The sequence below is a fragment of the Sus scrofa genome, chromosome 1 (genome assembly GCF_000003025.6).
Source record: "Sus scrofa isolate TJ Tabasco breed Duroc chromosome 1, Sscrofa11.1, whole genome shotgun sequence".
NCBI lineage: Eukaryota > Metazoa > Chordata > Mammalia > Artiodactyla > Suidae > Sus > Sus scrofa.
This window is the reverse complement of record NC_010443.5, coordinates 207,762,703-207,786,638: the sequence shown is the minus strand read 5'-3', so window position 1 is coordinate 207,786,638 and position 23,936 is coordinate 207,762,703. Positions and strand designations below refer to the sequence as shown.

General features: G+C 40.2%; 1 protein-coding gene across 13 annotated transcripts in view; it reads right to left on the bottom strand.

The window, feature by feature from the left end:
* The window catches only part of FREM1 (FRAS1 related extracellular matrix 1), a 268,715-nt gene that overhangs the window by 17,887 nt on the left and 226,892 nt on the right, over nt 1–23,936 (bottom strand). For 11 of the 13 annotated variants that reach the window (XM_021063564.1, XM_021063514.1, XM_021063579.1 and 8 more), the window contains 3 exons: nt 10,064–10,193; nt 6,776–6,848; nt 497–646 (listed from right to left, as the gene is read on the bottom strand). In XM_021063564.1, coding sequence (XP_020919223.1) covers nt 497–646; nt 6,776–6,848; nt 10,064–10,193 — 353 coding nt within the window. Of the gene's footprint in view, nt 1–496; nt 647–6,775; nt 6,849–8,786; nt 8,908–10,063; nt 10,194–23,936 lie in introns of those variants that run through there. The other 2 variants (XM_021063581.1, XM_021063573.1) reach the window with 2 other exon arrangements.

Genomic DNA, 23,936 nt, shown 5'->3' with positions numbered 1-23,936 from the left:
CCCCAGGTTTTCATTAATATTCTCCAGCTGTTCCTGAAGCCCCAAGCCAGCTGCATCTTCCACATCTATTCTTCTCCAATTCCTTCCCCTCTTAGAATTTTCCAGGTCACACTACAGTAGGGGCTCAGATTTTCAGCATAAAGAGCTCTCTTTAACAGAGGAAGATAATTATAGCCCTACAAACTCTGGGGGAAAATAATTGTCGATAGATTCTCACCAACATTGTTTCCCCCTTGGTGAGAACAACAAACGGGTAGGGGAAAAAAAACAACTAGGCACTGACTTGTTGCTTTTCTCAAACGATCGTTCTTAGCGGGAGGAAAACCACATGAAGCAGCAACCAGAATAAAGAGCCTACATGAAGACTGAGGTTGCTTTCTTGACAAGAAATTAAGCATTTTGATTTGAAGGCGTTATCAAGCACACTGGCTGTTGAAAGCAAGTGGCTACAGTGCCAGGACTGCTCCTGATTTCAAGATGAGGATCAAAAGAATACCTCCTTTTGAGTCCAAAATTTTCACTGCAGCTTTTGTCTTTGTGCCAAGAACTGCATTCACCGGGGAGTTCAGAATTTCTTCAAAGACCTCATCATCTTCCTCTAATCCGTCATAGGTAATTGCTATATTCCACATCTTAGTTGACATTCCTACAAGAAGTAAACATTTTAATTACTCTTTAATTGCTATTTCAATCACCTAGGTGTCAGAGAAATATATTAATTAACGTGTCGACAGCGAGACTGCAGTAGCCTGGGTGAGCTATTGTACTGCTAGCAACTCACTGAAGTCGTGCTGTTCTCCCAAACAATATTAAAAGACCACATTTGTTCCTGGGCAATGATGATTCCCGTTAAATGCAAACACTGTAACCAAAAAGTAAGCCACATCGGGCAAGGGATGAACAAGAATGGGCTAGTGCTTGAGATCCAAGACTGAATGTTTGCCTGACCTGCCCCTTCTCCTCTTAGGAACAAACAAGTACTGCCATCTTTAAATCTTAATCGTTTCAAAATTCTGAAGATGTTGATTCACAGAGTCAGAAGTGATTACTGGAGGGTACTTCATGCTATTCAAGGAACCCTTGAAATGATTGATTTCTAATGACAGCTGCTTCCATTGGCTGTGCGGCTTCCTGAGATCCTTCGAACTCTCAAATGCTTATTCTGATGATGCCATCGTCAGTAGTTTGATATCCTCCCACAGAGACTTTATGGGCTGGGGAGTGGGGGGTGGGTGGGAGAGGTGCGGAGGTAATAGAAAGAGACTGAGCCAGTTTTTTGCTTTTTTTTTTTCCTCTTTCTATCTGCCTCTGTTCATGGAGTTACCATCAAGCTTGGTTCACAGTAATTTTGCGAACGTAATACAAAAGAGTGTGGATATTACAAACGTATCCCCAGCCATCCTGTCACCCCTCGAGATGGGAAAGAGCAACCCCAGAAACACAAGATATTAAAGCTGGAAGAAACTTCTGAGACTGTCAAATCCTGACCAGTTTCCATGACAGGCATTACAGGACATCCCCCCAGGCATTTACTGAGAAGAAAAAGAGTTGGCAGGAAGAAAAGTACTGTTTAGTGGAGAAAGAAGGCTCAATTTTAAGGGGAAAAAATAAACTTACGGTTTAACCTTCTAGGACTAAGTTTTGAAAACATCGCTCTGTCATTTACTCATTGGCTATTTGTGTGTTTTTATTCCCATAAACCCCTCTATATAAGCCATTAGACTTTTTTTTCCTAGGCGTCTCTTCTGAATCTGGAATCTTTTCTCCTGGCAGGTTGTGTTCTACAGATGCATGGCTCTCATTTGTGCCATCTAGATGACGGCCTTCTTCCTGAAGGTGTATGTTGCCTATAGATCCCATGATGGAAGCAAACTCATCCGTCCCCAGCAGAATCCAGTGGAATGAGAAAATGGTTCACCTAACCTATTCTTGGCTGCATTGAGAAAAATTAAGTGTCTTTAGAAGAATTTTATTTTAAAAAGTGGGCTGACAGCTAATTTGTTAAGATTTCAGAACCAACCAATAACTTTCATAGTCTTGGCAAAGATAAGATTTGAAGTATTTAATATAAACTATCTAATTCCCACTTCATGGATGGATGAATCAGCCCATCAAAATATATATTTTGTATTCATTATGTACTTGCCTTTGGTGGATGCCACAGAGAATTCCAGAGGCATAACAGAAGCAAGCCCTGGCATAAAGGAACTGAAAAACCTTCTTGAAGAGACAAGCTGGAAAAGTCAAGCATTCAAGGTTAGGTATAACGGCTGCCAAAAGATACAGGATAGGTGGTAAATATTACATGTTTATGGGCTCCAGAGTTGGAAGGATCTGGATGTAGGAAATGGGACAACAACATAAGCAAAGTCAGGAAGATGGTGAAGGAAGACTGAGCAGATGAGGTGGCTGGAGTAGGAGGTCATGGAAGGGGTGGGGTGAGAGGGCTACTGTGGCAGTCTGTAGCCAGAATGCAGAGGGCCCTGGACGCTAGGTCAGCAGATTTAGACTCCAAACCACAGGCAACAGAGGAGGGTCTTGAAAATGGATATCTTAGAAATAGGAACCTGAAAAGTGTCATGTGGGAAGATTTAGGGACCCAAGCAAAGAAGCAGAGAGGTTAGAAGTTGGGAGACCACGTAGGCAGCTGTGTAATAAACTGGCTTGAAGTGTGAAGAGGCCAGACAAAGAAGAAAGTACATGAGTATTAAGGTTTTTAATATTCAGAGAATTGTTTGGACTCTCAAAGCCCATAAAGTTAAGCATTACTCAAATGAAAAGCCAATACAAAAATATTTTCAAGCCCCAACCACTTGCCTTCTTAAGAATTGTTTTTTAAAATTATAGCACCCCTTCCCCACCCCCCAAAAATCTTTCAAGTTTTTGTAAAACCTTATGGAATAGAACCAGATGGTTAGAGAAAACCTATTCCAAGTGTAAGTACTTCTGATTTGTTTGCCTGCATTTCACCTTTGTTTCCATGTCTACCAGGTGTGCACATAGGATCCACTTTCTTAGGTTAATGAGATTAGAAATAATGACTTTCTTAGTTTTTCTTTTTCCTTCCTCTCCCACCCTCAAGGTGCAAAGTATTTGTGAAACCACTGAGATTATAAACAATTTCGGAAGGCTTGAACTGGCCCCCTGTTCCCATAAAACAAAAGGTGCTGAAGGGGAGAGAGAGGTGTCATGTTATGCAGACATAACTCACTTTACAGAGTGAGTTATTTCCTGGATATTTTCCTGCAAAACAGATTTCACCACTGAAAGACATCTTCCCAAGGTTTTTTAGCAAATGCCACATCAGAGAGCTGTTCCTTTGGAAAACATTTTGACTCTCAGGCACTGTGAAGTCTCGATTAGGAATGCCTCAAACCTTTCAAGAGCACATATTTTAAAGGAAAACAGTTATTTTCTTAAGAATGATCGCAGTTCCACTCAAGATGAATCACGGTGGCTGAATGCAAAGTAGTCAGGGTTAGCTTTGGGTTTGTACAAAGCCTCAAGGCAAGTTTACTTGAGTACAGCTCACTAGACAGGAAAGCTGCTTGGTTTCTTTTCAGCTCCCTCCAGGAGCTCAAATCTTATACTATTCTGTGGTCTTTGATCTTTTTACTCTGTTTCTCTGCCAGTCATGTTTCTAAAGAAATGAACAGATCGCTTTGGGTAAAAGGACTAGGAATGGGGATGAGGACACCAAATCTGAAAGAGACAAGGACAGCCAGTATGGGAGTCAATAAGTATTTATAGGATCTGAGGACAGGGGGAGTTTTCACATTCTCTAAAAAAAGACGTCAGTTTATGAAACAGATCCTGGCACCTAAGTTTCAAAACAATGAACAGCTGAGTGCTACTCCTTTTTCATTGATAAGCTGTATTTTTTTATTTTCTTAAATGTCTAAATAATCTCCAAAATTATAACTACTTAGAGCCCCCAGATGTCTTTAGTACCTACTTGAAACAGCATGGAAACTCTTCTTGACAAATGGGTGTTTCTCTCATCCAGGGAAACCTCCCAGAGGTGGCTTTCAGAGACTCCCCCTGGTATGATAGGCTTTAGTTCCTATCAATGCAAACAGAGCACCTGGCTGGTGGCTCAAAATCTATGGAAAGCCCAAATCACCCCCGATCTTGTAACAAACAGACCTCAAATAATAAAGACGACATATGACAAAGATCTTACTTCTCAAAAAGTGGAAAGCCTGGGGAAAAAAAAAACAACAACACTAATTTAAACCATGGACTTCAGCGATAATATGTCACTGCAGGTTAATCACTTGTAACAAATGTATTGCGTGGGTGGGAGATGTTAAGAGCTGGGATGGTTGTACATATGAAGAGGCAGGGGATATAAGGGAAATCAATTTTACTGTGGTGAGTTACCATTGTGGTTCAGCATGTAACAAACATGGCTAGTAACCATGAGGATGAGGGCTCAATCCATGGCCTCACTCAGTGGGTTAAGTATCCAGTATTGCTGTGTGCTGTGAAGGTTGCAGATGTGGCTGGGATCCTGCTTTGCTGTGGCTGTGGTATAGGCCGGCAGCTACAGCTCCGATTTGACCCCTCGCCTGTGAACTTCTGTGTGCCACATGCGCGGCCCTTAAAAAAAAAAAAAAAAAAAAAAAAAATTGCTCTGAACCCAGACACTAAAAAAATAGTCTTTTTTTTTTTTTTTTTTTTTTAATGGAAGGAAAAAAGTAGAAAGGTTGGAACTGTCTTAAAGTGAAGTATAGAGGAGTTCCCGTCATGGCGCAGTGGTTAATGAACCCGACTAAGAACCATGAGGCTGCAGGTTCGATCCATGCCCTTACTCAGTGGGTTAACGATCCGGCATTGCCGTGAGCTGTGGTGTAGGTCGCAGACGTGGCTCGGATCTGGAATTGCTGTGGCTCTGGCGTAGGACGGTGGCTACAGCTCCGATTCAACCCTAGCCTGGGAACCTCCATATGCCATGGGAGTGGCCCAAGAAATGGCAAAAAGACAAAAAAAAAAAATTTTAAAAATTTTAAAAAAGTGAAGTACAGAAAGGGCACAGTTCAAGTGAGCCACCTGCTTTCGTCTTAGGGTTGACCCAAACAAGAGCCTGCAGCAACTCAAAGGTAAACCTCATGTACCCAATGGGAAGAGTTCTTCTCACCAAGGGTGGTCAGTCTGAGGAACAAACTGATGCCAGTCAGGAACTTAACTATCACAGCAAGGAGGCCAATTCTACTGGGGTTGTTGCATGTTGAATGTAAGGCTCTTTGTTATGGGTTGAACAGTGTCACTCAAAAATCCTAACTCTCACTACCTCAGAATGTGAGCTTATTTGGAAATAAGGTCATTACATGTGGAATTAAGATGAAGTCACACTAGAGCAGAGTGGGCCCCAAGGCTTTTCTGACTAGTGTCTTTATAAAAAAGGGAAAGTTGGACACAGATGGGGATGAAGCAGTGATTCAGTGGTGCAGCAGAAGCCCAGGAAGGCCAGAGATTTCAGCAAAGCAGCGGAGCATGGATGAGAGGTCTGCAACAGATTCCTTCACATAGCCCTCAGGAGGAATCAACCCCACAGACACTTGATCTTGAACTTCTAGCCTCCAGAACTGGAGAAAAGAAATTTCTGTTTTCAGCTACCCAGTCTGTGATACTTTGTTAGGGCAGCCCCAAGAAACTAATACGGTCATCAAACTTCACACAACTTGTGGTGAACTGCAGAAAGGCATTTCTCTCCCACATTTAATATGAAGGTTGTCAACTTTGCAGTGGGGATGGTATTTAGGCCATTTTGTTTTGCCTTTGCCCAAAACATCATGTGCTAGTGCAGACAACAGCAAAATTTTGACGTGGTGGTGATGTTCTCAGAGTAGAGAACACCTCCTCTGCAGGAGAGCTCAAAGCCACAAGCCCTGGCTGCTTCTCAAAGCCTTTTGCATTTGCCTCCAAGTAGCTGATTGAGGTCCATCCCGCAACAGCGGGAAAGAGAGAACCTTGCAATGCCATAAGGGAGAGCCATCTGCCCCATCCACAGAAACTAGGGAAAGAGGGCATGTTTCCCATCTTGGTGCTTTAGGTACTATTAGGAAAAGTACACCTGTCCTTCAGTCCAAGTCCCCTTCTTCTGCTGCCTGCTTAGAATACCATCTCCTCTAGGAAGTCTTCCAGGATTTTCCTTACCCAGAATAATGGCGCAGCCTTGGGATTTCCAATGTACTCTATCAGTGAGTTGTTTGCATGTCTGTATTACCCACAGGGTAGAACTTCCATGCGAGCAGGCCCCTTGCTTCTGTGTTCCCTTTTGCACTTAGTAAAAATTTTCCAAAGGCTTAAAACAAAATAGGTGCTATCTAATTAAATAATAATTTCCCCTAGAACTTGCTTGTATCAACCTATTCCAAGAGATAATCCAGAAATGTCCTTTAGAAATCCATATGACTATAACATTCTGAAAATTTCCAACAAAGTGTGAGGCAATTCTATTATTTCAGCTTTGTATCTGACCTTAATAATTTTTTAAAGACTTTTTTTTTCCTGGATTTTTGGATGTTTGCTTTAATATTTTATATATTTTATTTGTTATGATTTTTCTTCTTATTTTAAATAAATCTCACTGGTAATAAAATCAAATATGAGGGGCAGAACCTCAAATCCAAACTGATCTCTCTTGGAATGGAGCAATACTGTTCCCTGAGGAGTTTCTAGTTGGCTGAAGTTGCATAAAATCCTGTCTTTTCCACTATCTCCTGACTTTCTTACAAAAACATGAAACAAAGTATAGACGCAAAACATGTACCTGGGTCAAATTGAATCAGTTTAGACGGAGTCATGGTGAAATCCTTTCCAACTGTAGCTGACACTTGGTTGACCTTAAGAGGGGAAAAAAAAATGTCATTTTTTTAAATAAAAAAAATATTCTGTAATAAACATCTAGTCTAATCTCATAATAAACTCATGCTCTTAAATCTGTTTTGAACATAAAATTTTTTTATTAAAATAATTTCTGATCCATCTTCCTTAAAAACTAACTTTTTTCCTAGACTGATATCAGTCAAAGTAAAAGCAACCTTTTTATTTTTATTGTTATGCTTCTTTATAAATGAGTCAGTTATCAGAGAAAGTAACATGAATTTTAGATGTTATTTTTCTTTTTTTTTTTACAAATACCATTTTATTTCATTGCCTTCCCTCTACCCCAATCTGGTCCTAAAATAGTGCTTTGCTAATAGTACAAAGGATCTGCTATTTATCCTACTTATTAACAATCATAAATAAGCAAGCCTTTAACAGCCACTAGTCTCTCAGGGAGCTATCACTAAATCAAAGACCTTCAAACTTTTTCAGTCACAGTAATGTCATTTTGAAAAATTATGTAACACTTCACACATTTTAAAGTTGATATCTAAAAGTGTTCATCTCAATTTAAATAATTGCAAACAAGGTAACTTTTATATGATTATTTTAGGTGGATCCAAATAAATAAAAATATCCTGATTTGAAAAGTAAAATAAGATAGTGCCTTGGAAGAAAGGGAAGAGGGCAGTGAAGAGACGGAAAGGCAGATATTTCCGACGAGGGGGTGCTAATCTGTCAGCCAGCTTGGAGGTATCCTGCGAGCTCAGGGCACTGAAAGCCTTTAGACCAAATGAACTAACAGAAGTCTGATCCATTCTCCTGTCTGGATGGGTGAAACCATTCCTCTGGAGGATGACAGACCTGGGGAACAGCCACTCAAAGGGCACCCACACCCAGAACCCAGGGCTTTGGAATCTCCTTCAAGGAGTTCCCACTGTTGTGCAGTGGGTTAAGGACCCTCTGTTGCAGCAGCTGTGGTGTAGGTCACATATATGGCTCAGTTTCAATCCCTAGCCAAGAAACTTCCAAATGCTGTGGGTGTGTCAGAAAAAGAAGGAAAAAAAAAAAAAACTCCTTCAAGTAAGTTGTTAAAAAAAAACAATCGTTCTAGTCTACTGAGACTATTGACTGATCCCCTGTTCCCCACCTCCAGCCACACCTTAGCCCCCATGATTTAAGGGCTCTAAAGTCTAAAGTCATGCCCTTAACCTCTCCCAAAGGGGCCTAAATATGTGTGAAGAGTGAAGAGTAGTATCCTTGGCTGGTCTGAAAAAGAGGCCATGGAATGAGATGTTTGGGGAAACTGGGTTATTCTATTTCTTCACTTTCTTACAAAGTCATGAAGTGAACACACAATTAAAAATTTACAAATTCCTATTTCTATGACCTTAGACATTATCTCCATTTCTAATCAAAGGCCCTAACATCTGCCAGGAGTCTGCAGTAGAAACATCCTGCTCAAGAAGGGTACTGCCTCCTAAGCTCCCATTTGCCCCTTGCTCACGATGCCAAGGCTCCCACCAGACAACTTTCCACTGTAGAAAGGCAGCCCATCGCACACCTGCCCTCACCATATGCCGGGAGTGACATTTCCCCATATGGTTCCTGCATGTGCAATTACCTAGTATTTACCACCACTGAGTTTACAGAAACCTCCGTGGGAAAAGAAACCATTTGAGGCAAGGTGGCAGCTGAAGTTGGACCAGTGAAGGTGCATGATTCCAAGCAGGGCAAACAGCATGGGGTCAAAGTGTTTTCTTCTCCTCCTTCCCAGCCAAGTAGCCAACGAGCTCCAGTCTAAGGTGACAGGCAGGCTATGCTGCAGGCAGAGAGGTCCCTGAAGGACTTGGGCTGATTGAGGAAGGCTTGCACACCCACTTGGCAGCTTTACTGTGGGCCCTCAGCTTAAGCAGACAAAAGGACCCCTGTCATACCACGTCTGTCCTTTCTACCTGGCAAGGTGAATGGTTCTGTGGCCCAAAACTTCAGGCTAGAGCATGTGGTGTTTTCTGTGAGGATCAGAAGATGATTAGAAATCCATCCAGGCAGATTCTTTCTTTTCCCATAAGCAATCTGCTGGGAAATTATAGGGGTTACCAAGTTATCTGATGCTTTAAAAGCAACAAAGCCCTCACAGATCCAGGAAAAAGAGCCTGTGCCCCCAGGAAAGATAAATCCCTAGTCTGGATGTGGTAGAATTTATGTGCACAAGATTCTGAAGGTGATTTGAATTTATTTTTGTAATTGAGACTTAACTGAGACACCATTTCTTTTCCATAAGCTTTTTCCCATCAGTGCTTTTTTTCATTAGACTGGGGAGAGGTGTCTTTAAGGCTCACTCTCCAGCATTAGCGTACAGCGACTTTTCATGCTCTCATTCTCTTAAAGTACAATTTTATAGTGACTCCTAAAAATCCTTCAATTCTAGAAGCCACAGGCTATGCTCCATGGTCCATTATAATGGAAAGAAATAGCAAGATATTTAGTCCCAAAGTGATCACTGGAAATTGCCTTTATTAATATATGGTCTCTTGATTTTGAATGACTTGGGTGACTCTTAGATAGGTATGTTCCCTGATTTTTCTCATCCATTGAGACTGCAGGAAATAAACCTGGTACATACTAAGAGAAAACCATTTAAGGACTGAAATTTGCATGCAGCTTTCCAATAGCAGAGTTTAGCTCAAGTTCACTAAGTTGGATATATCTTTCTGTGAAATCAAACTTTAAGAGTTAAAGACCAGGGAGTTCCTGTCATGGCTCAGTGGTGATGAACCCAACTATTACCCATGAAGACGCAGGTTCCATCCCTGGCCTTGCTCAGGGCATTAAGGATCTGGCATTGCCGTGAGCTGTGGTGTAGGCTGCAGAGACAGCTTTGGATCTAGTGTTCCTGTGGCTGTGGCACAGTTCAGCAGCTGCAGCTCCAATTCAACCCCTAGCCTGGGAACATCCATATGCCACACATGCGGCTCTAAAAGGCAAAAAAAAGAAAAAAAACAGATTTAAACACTAAAAATGGGTTAGAAGTATCATAGCTAGAAGCTAACAAGCCTAGATAAAAGATGGAGGAACAAGGAGATTTTGTACTCAGAATCTCCAGAGCAGGATCACATTCCTGTCATTTGAAATTTCCTTTGTTAACTCTGAATTTTTCCAAGGAAATCTTCAAAGGCACCCACTGGCAACTTAAGTTTTGGCCTAAAAGCTGATAGGTTAGAGTTGTTACCTTTACACTCACAAAGGCTGAGTCCATGGAATATCCCCTTCTGGTAATTTCCAAGGGTAACACGCCCACATTCTCACAGACCTCATATTCAGTCCGTGACCACTCAACATGAGACCACTTCAGTTCCAAACTATACACAGAAGGAAAAGAAAAAAGAAAACCATGAGAAATGCATAATGGAGGTCCCTGATGATCCTCTGCTGTGAGGAGGATGAGCCACTGGTCCAAGCTGAGGGACAAAGGCAAGGGTGGTTCATCAACCTACACCAATGCTACAAGCTCCTTACACGTGTTTGGTACATTTTGGTTCACAAGGAACTTTCACTAACATTCTTTCTTTCTCTCTCCTTCCTTCCCTCCCTCCCTCCTTCCTTCCTTCCTTTGTCTTTTTGCCATTTTAGGGCCGCACCCACAGAGATTCCCAGGCTAGGGGTGGAATCGGAGCTATAGCTGCCAGCCTACACCAGAGCCACAGCAACACAAGATCTGAGCCGCATCTGCGAACTACACCACAGCTCACGGCAACGCCAGATCTTTAATCCACTGAGCAAGGCCAGGGATCGAACCCAAGTCCTCATGGATACTAGTCGGATTCATCAACCATTGAGCCACCACTATGGGAACTCCACAAACATTAGTTCATCTGATGCACTCAACAATCCTGAGCAGTATTAGAATTTCATTGTACGAATGCAGAAATAAAGTTGGAAATCCATCAGAGGTCCCACAGTTACAAATGACAGAAAAGGGACTCATGGAAGAGAAAGGAGCAGGTGTTAAGTTCAAGGAGATGTTCATCTTTCAAAAGGGCACTGATAGGAAACTTCCTCTCCTATCTTTTGGCTGCCTTCATCAGTACAAAAAGATCATTTCCAGGCACAGATCTTCCCTGAACTTGGGTTCAGTTTAATAACAATATATCTTTGAGGATGTGCCTGGGAATTAAAATGTGTGCATGGAGTTCCCATCATGGCTCAGCAGAAAGGAATCTGACTAGGATTTATGAGGAGACAGTTTCAATTCCTGGCCTCACTGAGTGGTTCAGGATCCAGTGTTGCCATGAACTCTGGTGTAGGTCACAGGCACAGCTCAGATCTGCTGTTGCGATGGCTGTGGCGTAGGCCAGAGTTTACAGCTCCTATTCAACCCCTAGCCTGGGAATTTCGACATGCCAAGGGGCAGCCCTAAAAATACACACACAAAAAATGTACATGGGTTTTATAACTGTTATCTGTCCTTTCCTCCTTGCATAGAAAAGGCTATACTAATATATAGCTTAGGTGCAGCTGAACAACTGAATAAAGAGATCATGGCCTTTTTTTCTCACGCTATATTTAATGAGCCCAACATTTGATGGAAACTGACTTCTTTAATCCTCATCATAAAGAGAATTTTTTTCCTTTTACTTTTTTTCAGAAAAGAACACTGTGCTTGGACAGACTGAATAACTAGCCCCCAAACAAAAAGTTAGGACAAGGCTAAGAGCAGAGATGGAATTCTAGCATAAATCTAAAACCAAGTGCTCTATTCCTTCTCTACCATTCTTCTTCCCAACTCAAGTTCTTCACAACTCTTGTCTGAATTCAAGCAGAGGACTACAATTTTATTTTCACCCTGAAGTAGTTCCCTTTTTGAGGTTGAAATGTTTCACCTGAACATTTCAACTATTTTCTTACCTTTTCTGCCTTTTTAGGGCCGCACCTGCGGCACATGGAAGTTCCCTTGCTAGGGGTAGAATCAGAGCAGCAGCTGCCAGCCTAGCCACAGCCACATGGGATCCAAGTTGCATATGTGACCTATGCTGCAGCTTGCAGCAGCACTGGATCCTTAACCCACTGAATGAGGCCAGGGATGGAACCTGCATCCTCATGGATACTAGCTGGGTTCTCAACCAGGTGAGCCACAACAGGAACTCCCTATTCTTACATATTTTTTTCTCCTGTAACCTTAATATAAAAGGCATGAGCAATCTCCTCTCTGATCATTTAACACACTCCTGTTGCTTTTGCTTTATTTGTTTCCCTTTCATTCTACATTTACAAAACCCTCAGTGGTTACTTTATTCTCAAACTTCTTTTTTAAAAATTTAATTTTATTGGATATAGTTGACTTACACTGTTATATTAGTTTCAGGCGTACAGTAAAGTGAGTCAGTAATACATATCCATATATCCATTTTTTCCCACATAGGTTATTACAATCTATTGAGTAGATTTCCTGTGCTACATAGGAGGTTTTCATTAATCATCTGTTTCATACAGTAGTGTGTACTGATTTCAAGGCCTTCCCTCTAGACTTTTAAATTACTTTTTACATTTTTTTTCCTTGCAGAACCAGAAATTCTGGGTGCTGCTATGTAGAGCATGGAGTTCACAAATCTCATAGGGTTCTCCAGACCTTCCTGGAGATCATTCATATTACAAAGTAAGTTTATCCTCTAATAATCACTTTATGCCCTTGCACCAGTCACGTGTCATGGTCACATCCTTCAGTTTAAGTTCACAAGCAAAACAAACTCAACAGCACTGCCACCAACCAAGGTCCAGTGGAGTGTGGGAATGTGGAATTTCAGGAATCCATGTGAACATACACGTTCATTCAATCAATAGATATAAAATTTACTGTTATTGGCATGCTGGGCTTCATCAGATTTTGACATGAAAACAAGATCCTGATACTAAGTGATACTGGGACCCTTACAGATCTTTGATGCAATTGATTTCAAATCTGGCATGAGACAGATCAAGAAATAAAGAAATGACTTTGCTTAAAAAATCACATGATAACAAGCAACTGGGATATTATAAATGCCAACAGAAATAACATCTTGTAAAGAATTCCTAAAGGACCCAGCTAGATGAGAAAGAAAAAAAAATCAGCAAGAGGGATTGGAGGAAAAGAAAGATAGAAGAAAAAGGGAGCAGTGGGAAGGAGTGAAAGAGATAAACATGAATGGATTTCAGGTAAGTCTTAGCAAGGTTCAAATACATTTCAATGTTCAATTTTCTAAGAATTCATTCATAGCTCATGCTAACCATGACCAGCAAAAATCCATCAGTGTCACTCTGCAGGTCCAGGTGACCTTGAGGCCTAAGGTGAAATTGATTGGATTGCTATTTAGATCCATAAGGGGTCCATGTGGAGTACTGTTCAGCTTCAGAGCATTAAGGGTCTTGGTTGGGAAAGTGCATGCCTATCTCTGATGCACCATTAGAATGCTGCATAGTGCTTAGAGGTTAAGGATGTCATTACCCAACATTCTGTTTTATTTTCTGAACATGACTTCCTACAAATAATAAAGATGTACTGAAAAGCCATGAAGTTTAAGATAGGCTATATATTTTCTAGAAAAATATTTAAATTGTGAAGCACTTGTGTGTCCCCTATAGAATACATGCAATGCGTGTTTTGAATGTGTTTTCTGTTTTTGCAGCATCGTATTTGAGAAGATCTTTCTACACTGGATTGAGATGGCTTAAACTCTACACAAACACCTGCAAGGAAAGTATGAATGGAGTCCATCCTGTAGGACTTCTCTCTGCAAGAAGCCACCCAGCTCCATCCTGTAGGCTTTCTCTTTGCAAGAAGCCACTCAGTTATATGCTGGGTATTATCAGGTAACCAGATGCCACAGCCCCTGAGAGAAAGGTGTAAAGCTTTGGATGGGAAAGTGTCATGCAGATTGGTTCAAATCTTCATATTATAATGATCCCTCCCTTCTATTCTCATGAAGTAAAACTCATTCTAAAATCAGAAATGACATACTTTCTGTGAAATCCACATGTCAATCATTTCAAGTCACTTAACAGGAGCTGAGACTTCCTTAAGCTCCAAAGTCAGGGTTTCTCGCCTTGACATTATTGACACTTGGAACCAGGTCCTTCTTTGTGGTGGGAAGCTGTCTTGTGTATTGTAAGATGCTGAGCAGCATCCCTGGCCTCTGCTAAGGAGATCCACCAGATGCAGCTAGACCACTCTCCTCCAGTTACAACATGCAAAACCCTTTCCAGGCACTTCTAAAAGTCCCTCCTGGGGAAATTCATCCCCAATTGAGAAACTTAGTGATTGTGGGCACTCATCACAGTAGAAAATTTTATGTCGTGGATAAACCAAATGTTGATTCTCAACAACTACCATGAATGAAAGGCAGAGAATGGAGTAGTAGAAAGTAAATGGGGGTGGCTGGCAAGATGGTGGAAGAATAAGCGGACATGCTCATCCTCTCCCACAAACACATCAAAAAACACATCTACACATAAAATGATTTGCACAGAACAGCAACTGAATGCTGGCAGAAGAACTTAAACCTCCAAAAAGGGCAAAAAATTCTTGACAGAATTGTGTAGAATAAAAGAAAAAATAGAGAGAGAGAGAGAAAAGGAATCAGGATGGGTCTAACACTCCCATGAGGGAGTTGTGAAGGAGAAAGGGAACCTACATCGTGGGAAGCCACCTAAAGAATGGAAAGATCAGCTGAGTTGGAGGGAACTCCAAGAAGCTGAGAAAAGCATAGCAGCAGGTCTGAGATCCAAAAAGCAGAGTGAGAGACGCACAGACCATCTGAACCACTGGCAGAGACACCACAGACTGAGATACTCGGTGGGGGCTGGGAGCTGAGACTTAGGCTCCGGAGGTCAGTCTGGGGAGTGGGCTGGGGTTGGTGGTATGGAGACAGCTTAAGGGACTAGGGAGCAGTGTGCTGTTGGCAGAGGGAGTGGTACACTAAGGGCTGGGGAATGGAAAGCCACAGCAGAGGGAACCCTGGGAGAAGGTCTGGACCCACAGGAGAGGCAAGGCACCACTGTTGGGAAGGGGACAGGAGGAGGAGCAGGCTGCCATAAAAAACTCCTTGGGCCCCAGTGTGCATGCTTGCCAACTGGATTGCAGAGAGCTGAGCACCCCTTCCTGGCATCTGTGCCCCACCCAGGTGGATCTGGCCCTGCAGCACCCTTGCCCACTCCTGGCACCCATGCCCAGCCCACACGGATCCGGCCCTGCTAGCACCCTTGCTCACTCCCGGCACCCATGCCCATCCTGCATGGATCCCATCCGCCGGCACTTTCATGCACTCCCAGCGCCCACACCCTGCCTTAATGTAGCCAGCCTGGCCAGACCACCCCAGACTGAGCCAAACTATTATTTGGCTTCCCCAGATTCACAGAAAAAGAAAGACACAAGCACAATGAAGAAGCTCAGAAACCATTCCTAGTTAAAGCAACAGGAGATTTTACCTAAGGCAGTCAACAATGAAACAGACCTCCGCAGTCTGACAGACATTGAGTTCAAAAGGGAGATAGTGCAAATACTGAAGGAATTAAGAGAGAATATAAACAGTAATGCAGATTCCCTCAGAAAGGAGCTAGAAAATATAAGAAGGAGACAAGATAAACTAGAAAATTCATTTGCAGAGATAACAAACTAAGCTAAAGGCAATAAAGACCAGAATGCATAATGCAGAGGAATGAATTAGTGACGTGGAAGATAGAATAATGGAAATCACTCAAACAGGACAGCAGACACAAAACCAAATGAAAAAACATGAAAGCAATATAAGAGACCTATAAGATAATATAAAGCAGGCCAATCTACACATAATAGGAATTCCAGAAGGAGAAGAAAAATAAAGGGGATTGAAAATATATTTGGAGAAATTATGGCTGAAAACTTTCCAGATCTAAAGGATACTGATTTCAAGATACAGGAAGCACAGAAGGCCCCAAACAAGTTGAACCCAAACAGGCCCACACCAAGAAATATTATAATAAAAATGGTAAAAGTTAAAGATAAAGAAAGGATTCTACAGGCAGCAAGACAAAGGCAAAGTGTTAATTATAAGGGAAACCCCATAAGACTATAAGCTGATTTCTCTACAGAAACACTATAGGCCAGAAGGGAGTGGAAAGATACATTTAAAGTGCTGAAAGGAAAAAACATGCAACCTAGAATACTCTATCCAGCAAGAATATCATTTAAAATAGAAGGGGAAATAAAGAATTTCTCCAACAAACTAAAGCTAAAAGAGTACAGCAAGACAAAATCCATTCTAAAAGAAATACTGAAAGGGTTTCTCAAATTAAAAAAAAAAAAAAAGGAAGAACTAGGATGGAGGAAACCATAATTGGAAAGCAGTCACTTAAATAAGCTAGCATACCAATCCAAACATGAAGATATTAATAATAATAATAATAAAAAGACATAAAAATCATTCAATGTGGGTAAGGGAAGTAAGAAAAAACAGATTCTTTGTTTTATCCTAATGATGTGTTTGAGCCTATTATGACTATCAGGGTAAAGTAAGCAGATATAGGAAGGTGTTAACATACTTAAAAAACAGGGCAACCACAAATCAAAGCCAAACATTACATTCACAAAAACTGAAAAGAAAAATACTCAAGTATGAAATAAATGGAAACCATCCAACCAAAAAAAGAAAAGAAGAAAAGAGAAACATAGAGTCAGCTGGAAAACAAGGCTTAAAATGGCAATAAATAAATATCTATCAATAATCACCTTAAATGTCAATGGACTGAATGCTCCAATCAAAAGACACAGAGTGGTGGATTGGATAAAAAAGCAAAAACCTTCAATATGCTGCCTACAAGAAACTCACCTTAGAGCAAAGGATACATATAGATTGAAAGTGAGGGGATGGGAAAAGATATTTCATGACAAGACAGGAAATCAGGAGTAGCAACACTTATATCAGACAAAATAGACCTTAAAACAAAGGCCATAAAGAAAGACAAAGAACGTCACTATTTAATGGTTAAAGGATCCATTCAAGAAGAGGATATTACAATCACCAATATATATGCCCCTAATATAGGAGCACCCAGATACATACAAGTATTAACAGACATAAAAGGAGAAATTGACGGGAATATAATCATAGTAGGAGATTTTAACACCCCACTCACATCAATGGACAGATCCTCAGACAGAAAACCAATAAAGCAACAGAGATCCTAAAGGAAACAATAGAAAAGTTAGACTTAATTGACATTTTCAGGACATTACATCCAAAAAAATCAGAATACACATTCTTCTATAGTGCACAAGGAACATTCTCAAGAATTGATCACATATTAGGGCACAAAGCTAACCTCAACAAATTTAAGAGTATAGAAATTATTTCAAGTATATTCTCTGACTATAATGGCATGAAACTAGAAATCAACCTCAGGGAAAGAAATGAGAAAAAACCTACTACATGGAGACTAAAAGACAGGCTAGTAAAAAATCAATGGGTCAATGATTAAATCAAGAAGGAAATTAAAAAAATACCTCGAGACAAATGATAGTGAAGACACAACCACTCAAAATCTATGGGACACTGCAAAAGCAGTGCTCAGAGGGAAGTTCATAGCAATACAGGCCTTCCTAAAGAGAAGAAAAATCTCAAATCCACAACTTAACCCACCACCTAAATGAATTAGAAAAAGAACAAAAAAACCCTAAAATCAGCAGAAGGAAGGAAATTATAAAGATCAAAGAGGAAATCAATAAAATAGAGATTCAAAAAACAATAGACAAAATCAATAAAACCAAGAGCTGGTTCTTTGAAAAGGTAAACAAAATTGACACACCTATGGCCAGACTCACCAAGAAGAGGATAGAAAAACCCAAATAAAATAAGAAATGTAAAAGGAGAAATCACAACGGATACTACAGAAATACAAAAAAAACCATATGAGAATACTATAAACAATTATATGCCAACAAATTTGACAACCTAGAAGAAATGGACAACTTTCTAGAGACTTACAGCCTGCCAAAACTGAATCAAGAAGAAATAGATCAACTGAACAGACCAATCACTAGAAATGAAATTGAATATGTCATAAAAACACTCCCAACAAATAAAAGTCCAGGACCAGATGGCTTCACAGACAAATTCTACCAAACATCCAAAGAGGAATTTATACCCATCCTCCTTAAACTTTTTCAAAAGGTTGAAGAAGAAGGAACACTCCCAAAGACATCACCATAATTCCAAAATCAGATAAATATACTACCAAAAAAGAAAACTATCGGCCAATATCTTTGATGAATATAGATGCAAAAATTCTCAACAAAATTTTAGCTAACTGAATCCAACAATATATCAAAAAGATCATACACCACGACCAGGTGGGATTCATCCCAGGTTCACAATGATGGTTCAACATAGGCAAGCCAATCAATGTCATACACCACATTAACAAAAGAAAAATCAAAAACCACATGATCACCTCAACAGATTCAGAAAAAGCATATGACAAAGTCCAACATCCCTTCATGATAAAAACTCTTGCCAAAGTGGGTATAGAGGGAACATTCCTTAACATAATTAAAGCCACTTATGACAAACCTACAGCAAATACAATACTCAATGGAGAAAAATTAAAAGCCTTCCCACTAAAATCTGGAATAAGACAGGGATTCCCCGTTATCACCACTGTTATTCAACATAGTATTGGAAGTCCTAGCCACAGCCATCAGACAAACAAAAGAAATAAAAAGCATCCAAATAGGAAGAGAAAAGAGAAAACTGTCACTGTATGCAGATGACATGATACTATATATAGAAAACCCTAAGGAATCAACCCAAAAACTACTTGCACTGATCCGCAAATTCAGCAAAGTAGCAGGATATAAGATTAACATTCAGAAATCAGTTGCATTTCTGTATACTAACAATGAAATATTAGAAAAGGAATACAAAAATACAATACTTTTTATAATTGCACCCTAAAAAATTCAAATACCTTGGAATAAACCTGAACAAGGAGGTAAAAGACTTATATGCCGAGAACTATAAAACATTAATCAAGGAAATTAAAGAAGATATAAAGGAATGGAAAGATATTCAATGCTCCTGGGTTGGAAAAATTAATGTTGTAAAATGGCCATACTACCCAAAACAATTACAGATTCAATGCAATCCCTATCAAATTACCCTGGACATTTTTCACAGAACTAGAAAAAATGATCCAAAAATTTATAAGGAACCACAAAAGACCCAGAATTGCCAAAGAAGTTCTGAGAAACAAAAACCAAGCAGGAAGTTCCCATCATGACTCAGTGGTTAACGAACCCGACTAGGAACCATGAGGTTGTGGGTTCAATCCCTGGCCGCACTCAGTGGGTTAAGGATCTGGCATTGCTGTGAGCTGTGGTGTAGGTCACAGACACGGCTTGGATCCTATGTTGCTGTGGCTCTAGCATAGGCCAGCAGCTACAGCTCCAATTTGACCCCTAGCCTGGGAACCTCCATATGCCGTGGGAGCAGCCCAAGAAATGGCAAAAAGACAAAAAAAAAAAAAAAAAAAAAAAAAACCCAAAAAACAAGCAGGAGACATAACTCTCCCAGACTTCAGGCAATATTACAAAGCCACGGTCACCAAGACAGTGTGGTACTGGTACCAAAACAGACAGACAGACCAATGGAACAGAATAGAGAACCCAGAAATAAACCCTGACACCTATGGTCAATTAAATTTTGACAAAGGAGGCAAGAACATAAAACGGGAAAAAGACTTTTCAGCAAGTATTGCTGGGAAACCTAGACACCTGCATGCGAATCAATGAAACTAGAACACACCCTCACACCATGCACAAAAATAAACTCAAAATGGCTGAAAGTTGTAAATATAAGACAAGACACCATCAAACTCCTAGAAGAGAACAGAGGCAAAACACTCTCTGACATCAACATCATGAATATTTTCTCAGGTCAGTCTCCCAAAGCAACAGAAATAAGAGCAAAAATAAACCCATGGGACCTCATCAAACTGAAAAGCTTTTGCACAGCAAAGGAAACCCAAAAGAAAACAAAAAAACAACTTACAGAATGGGAGAAAATAGTTTCAAACGATGCAAGGGACAGGGGCTTAATCTCTAGAATATACAAGCAGCTTATACAACTCAACAGCAAAAAAGCCAACCACCCAATGGAAAAATGGGCAAAAGACTGAATAGACATTTTTACAAGGAAGATGTACAGATGGCCAACAAGCACATGAAAAAACGCTCAATATCACTGATTATTAGAGAAATGCAAATCAAAACTACCACAAGATACCACCTCATACCACTCAGAATGGCCATTATTAATAAGCCCACAAATAACAAATGCTGGAGAGAGTGTGGAGAAAAGGGAACCCTCCTGCACTGTTGGTGGGAACGTAAACTGGTACAACCACCATGGAGAACGGTATGGAGGTACCTTAGAAAACTATACATAGAACTACCATATGTCCCAGCAATCCCACTCTTGGGCATCTATCTGGACAAAACTCTACTTAAAAGAGACACATGCACCCGCATGTTCATTGCAGAACTATTCACAATAGCCAAGACATGGAAACAACCCAAATGTCCATGACAGATGATTGGATTCGGAAGATGTGGTATATATACACAATGGAATACTACTCAGCCATAAAAAGGAACGACATAATGCCATTTGCAGCAACATGGATGGAACTAGAGACTCTCATCCTGAGTGAAGTAAGTCAGAAAGAGAAAGACAAATACCATATGATATCACTTATATCTACAATCTAATATAGGACACAAATGAACCTTTCCACAGAAAAGAAAATCATTCACTTGGAAAATAGACTTGTGGTTGCCAAGGGGGAGGGGGTGGGAGTGGGGTGGATTGGGAGTTTGGGGTTAATAGATGCAGACTATTGCCTTTGGAATGGATTAGTAATGAGAGCCTGCTATGTAGCACTGGGAACTATATCTAATCACTTATGATGGAGCATGATAATGAGAGAAAATAGAATGTGTACATGTATATGTAACTGGGTTACCATGCTGTACAGTACAAAAAAATTGTATTGGGGAAATAATTTTTAAAAAATAAAATAAATTTTTAAAAAGGAAAGTAAATGGGATGAGACTTGTGAACAGGGGTTTTGGGTTCACTGATGTATTACTTAGTCCCTCGTAGAGTGACTAGGATGCAGTAAATGTTCAAGAAATATTTGTTAAAGTAACGAATGAACCTTGCTTAGCCCATAGTTAGCAAAGAAAAGTTGACTACTGAAACTGTCTTTCTCCCAGTCTCTATTAATATATTTCACATAATTTGAAAAAAACAAAACACAAAGCTCAATGATACAGGTTTTTGTTTGTTTTGTTTTGTTTTTCTTTATAGCCCTGACTTAACCTAGATTCTTTAGCTTTTAGGGACTGTATTAGCTAGAAGAAAGATGGCACCAGAGTTCTTGTCATGGCTCAGTGGTTAGCAAATCTGACTAGCATTCATGAGGATGTGGGTTCAATCCCTTGCCTTGCTCAGTGGTTTAAGGATCCAGCATTGCTGTGATCTGTGGCATAGGTCACAGACATGGCTCAGATCCCACATTGCTGTAGCTCTGGCATAGGCAGCAGCTATAGTTCTGATTGGACCCCAGCCTGGAAACCTCCATATGCTGCTGGTGTGGCCCTAAGAAGACAAAAAGACCAAAAAAAAAAAATGTGTGTGTGTGTGTGTGTGTGTGTATGGCATTGATGAAGAGCATTCTATCATAAAGCATGATTTCTTAATACATATATATATATATATACACACACACACACACATATATATATATATACTATTTTCTAAGGCATGTGTATGCTTCTCAACATTTGGCTACGTCTAGAGACACTCTGATTGTCACAACTGGGAGGCAGGTGACACTGGCATTTAATGGGTAGAGGCCAGGGGTTCTGCTAAACATCCAGCAATGTACAGGATCCCGACTCACCCTCTACCCCTACCCCACAACAAAGAATTGTCTGGACCAAACAGTCAATAGTGTTGAAGCAGAGTAAAAAATACATACCTTCTGATATTTTGTTTTATGGCTAACCAGTTCATTTATATGAAGCAACAAAGAACCGAAAGGGACATTTGGGATTAAGACTCTATTTGGGGATTTAGGACATTAATCTAGGTTAACGAGAATGTGTGTAAAAGGCACTGCTGCTCTGTGCCTCCATTTCCTCACTTCCTCAAGCATAATAATAATGAAGCTGTACTTCGAAGGGGTTAAATGAACCTCAATGAATACACATCAAGTACTTGGAGCTTCTCACTAAAAGGTTTTATAGAAGCTAAAATTGTGATTAATTTATTGTTATAACTAGGTCCTCACTTGTAATCAAGTAGCATATGACTTTAGAAAATCAAAATGTTAAAAAATATTTTTTCCAAGTATTCAATCTAAGACTTATCAATTCAAAGAGGATGTGAGTAAGCTCCAAAGCTTAATGCTATGGACACCTGTGTTTTCATTTCTGTCTTTCTCTCATGATAATGAGGAGAGTGTTTAGCCAGGAAGCAGCATAGTGAAGGCCCAAAGCAAGTGCTTTGCAGTCAGATACATCTCGCAACCATTTATTGTCTTGCGAGATTATGGTTAGTTACTCAGTCTCCTCGGACCTCCATTTCCATTATCTTTAAAATGAGGAGAATCATAATCACGCCAAATGATGAAAATTAAAATTTGTTACTATGTATAAAGCACTTGTACACAGTGGGTGCTTAATAAGGGTGATTTCCCTTCCTCTCCTCTGTGGTTTCTTAGGTCAGGTCTGAAGAAAAACACTTTATAAATTCTGGCTTGCAGGTAATATGAAAGCTTGACTTCACCAATAGTTTCAACCTCTTCCCCTACAATGTGTTTCATAAAAGTTTCTAAAGCGTTGCCAAGTTCACCTGCTAGAAATTCTTTTAAGTCTTCTCTTTTAAGGCTAAGGGAATAACAGAACAGCTAGAACAAGGGACACCAAAGGGAGGAGAAGAAGCAAAGCTTGGAATCATGCAGCAGCTGGAGAAGCAGTCACTGAGTTATGAACAGCTTTAGATGGGTCAACTTTTCTTTTGAAGTTCACCTTTTCCTTCAGTGGGCACAAGAAAGAGGTCAGCATAGAAGGGCCGTTAAGAAACTGCCTTGCTTAGAAGTCAGCTACATTCTGTGGTCTGAAAGGTGCTTTTGATGAATGCTGTGGGTCCTCTGTAACTGAGTTTGGGTCAGACCATCTTGAGATTCACACTGGACTTGAGGACAGATGTGGGCATGTGAGCGAGTCACGCCAATAAGACGAGTGCTCAACAGGGCCCTGCTGTATAGCACAGGGAACTCTACTCAACATTCTGCGATAATCTATGTGGGGAAAAAACTGAAAAAGAATGTTTTGTGTATATGTATAACTGAGTCACTTTGTTGCACAGCAGAAATGATTACATTGTAAATCAACTCTACTTTCAGCAAAACTTTTTTTTTAATTGATATGAATGAATTTATTTACAAACTAGAAACAGACTCACAGACTTAGGAAACAAACTGAGGGTTAGCAAAGGGAACGGTGAGGGGGAGGGATGGACTGGGAATTTGGGAGTGGCATATGAACACTCTTGTATATGGAATGGATGGTTAACAGGAATCTGCTATATAGCACAGGGAACTCTACTCCATAATCTGTGAAAATCTATATGGGGAAAAAATCTGGAAAAGAATAGATGTGTGCATATGTATAACTGAATCACTTGGTTGTATAGCAGAAATTGTCACAACATTGTAAATCAACTATATACCTCAATAAAACTTAAAAAAAAAAAAGATGAGCGCTTACGTTGAGGTCAGGAGGTCAGGGTGCATTTTGGGCTCCACCACTCATTCACTTAGTGACTTCTGGTCACTTACTTAAATGCTTTGAGCCTGATTTCCTTATTGTCCTCAGAGGATTGTGTTTTGAGACTAAATTAGACAATACATGTAAAAATACCTAGCACAGTGCCTGAAATTTAGGCACTTAGCCAAATGGAAATCTTTATGCAAATTTCCATGGATTTCAGTGTTATAACAATTTCTCTTTACAATAAAATGTCTCC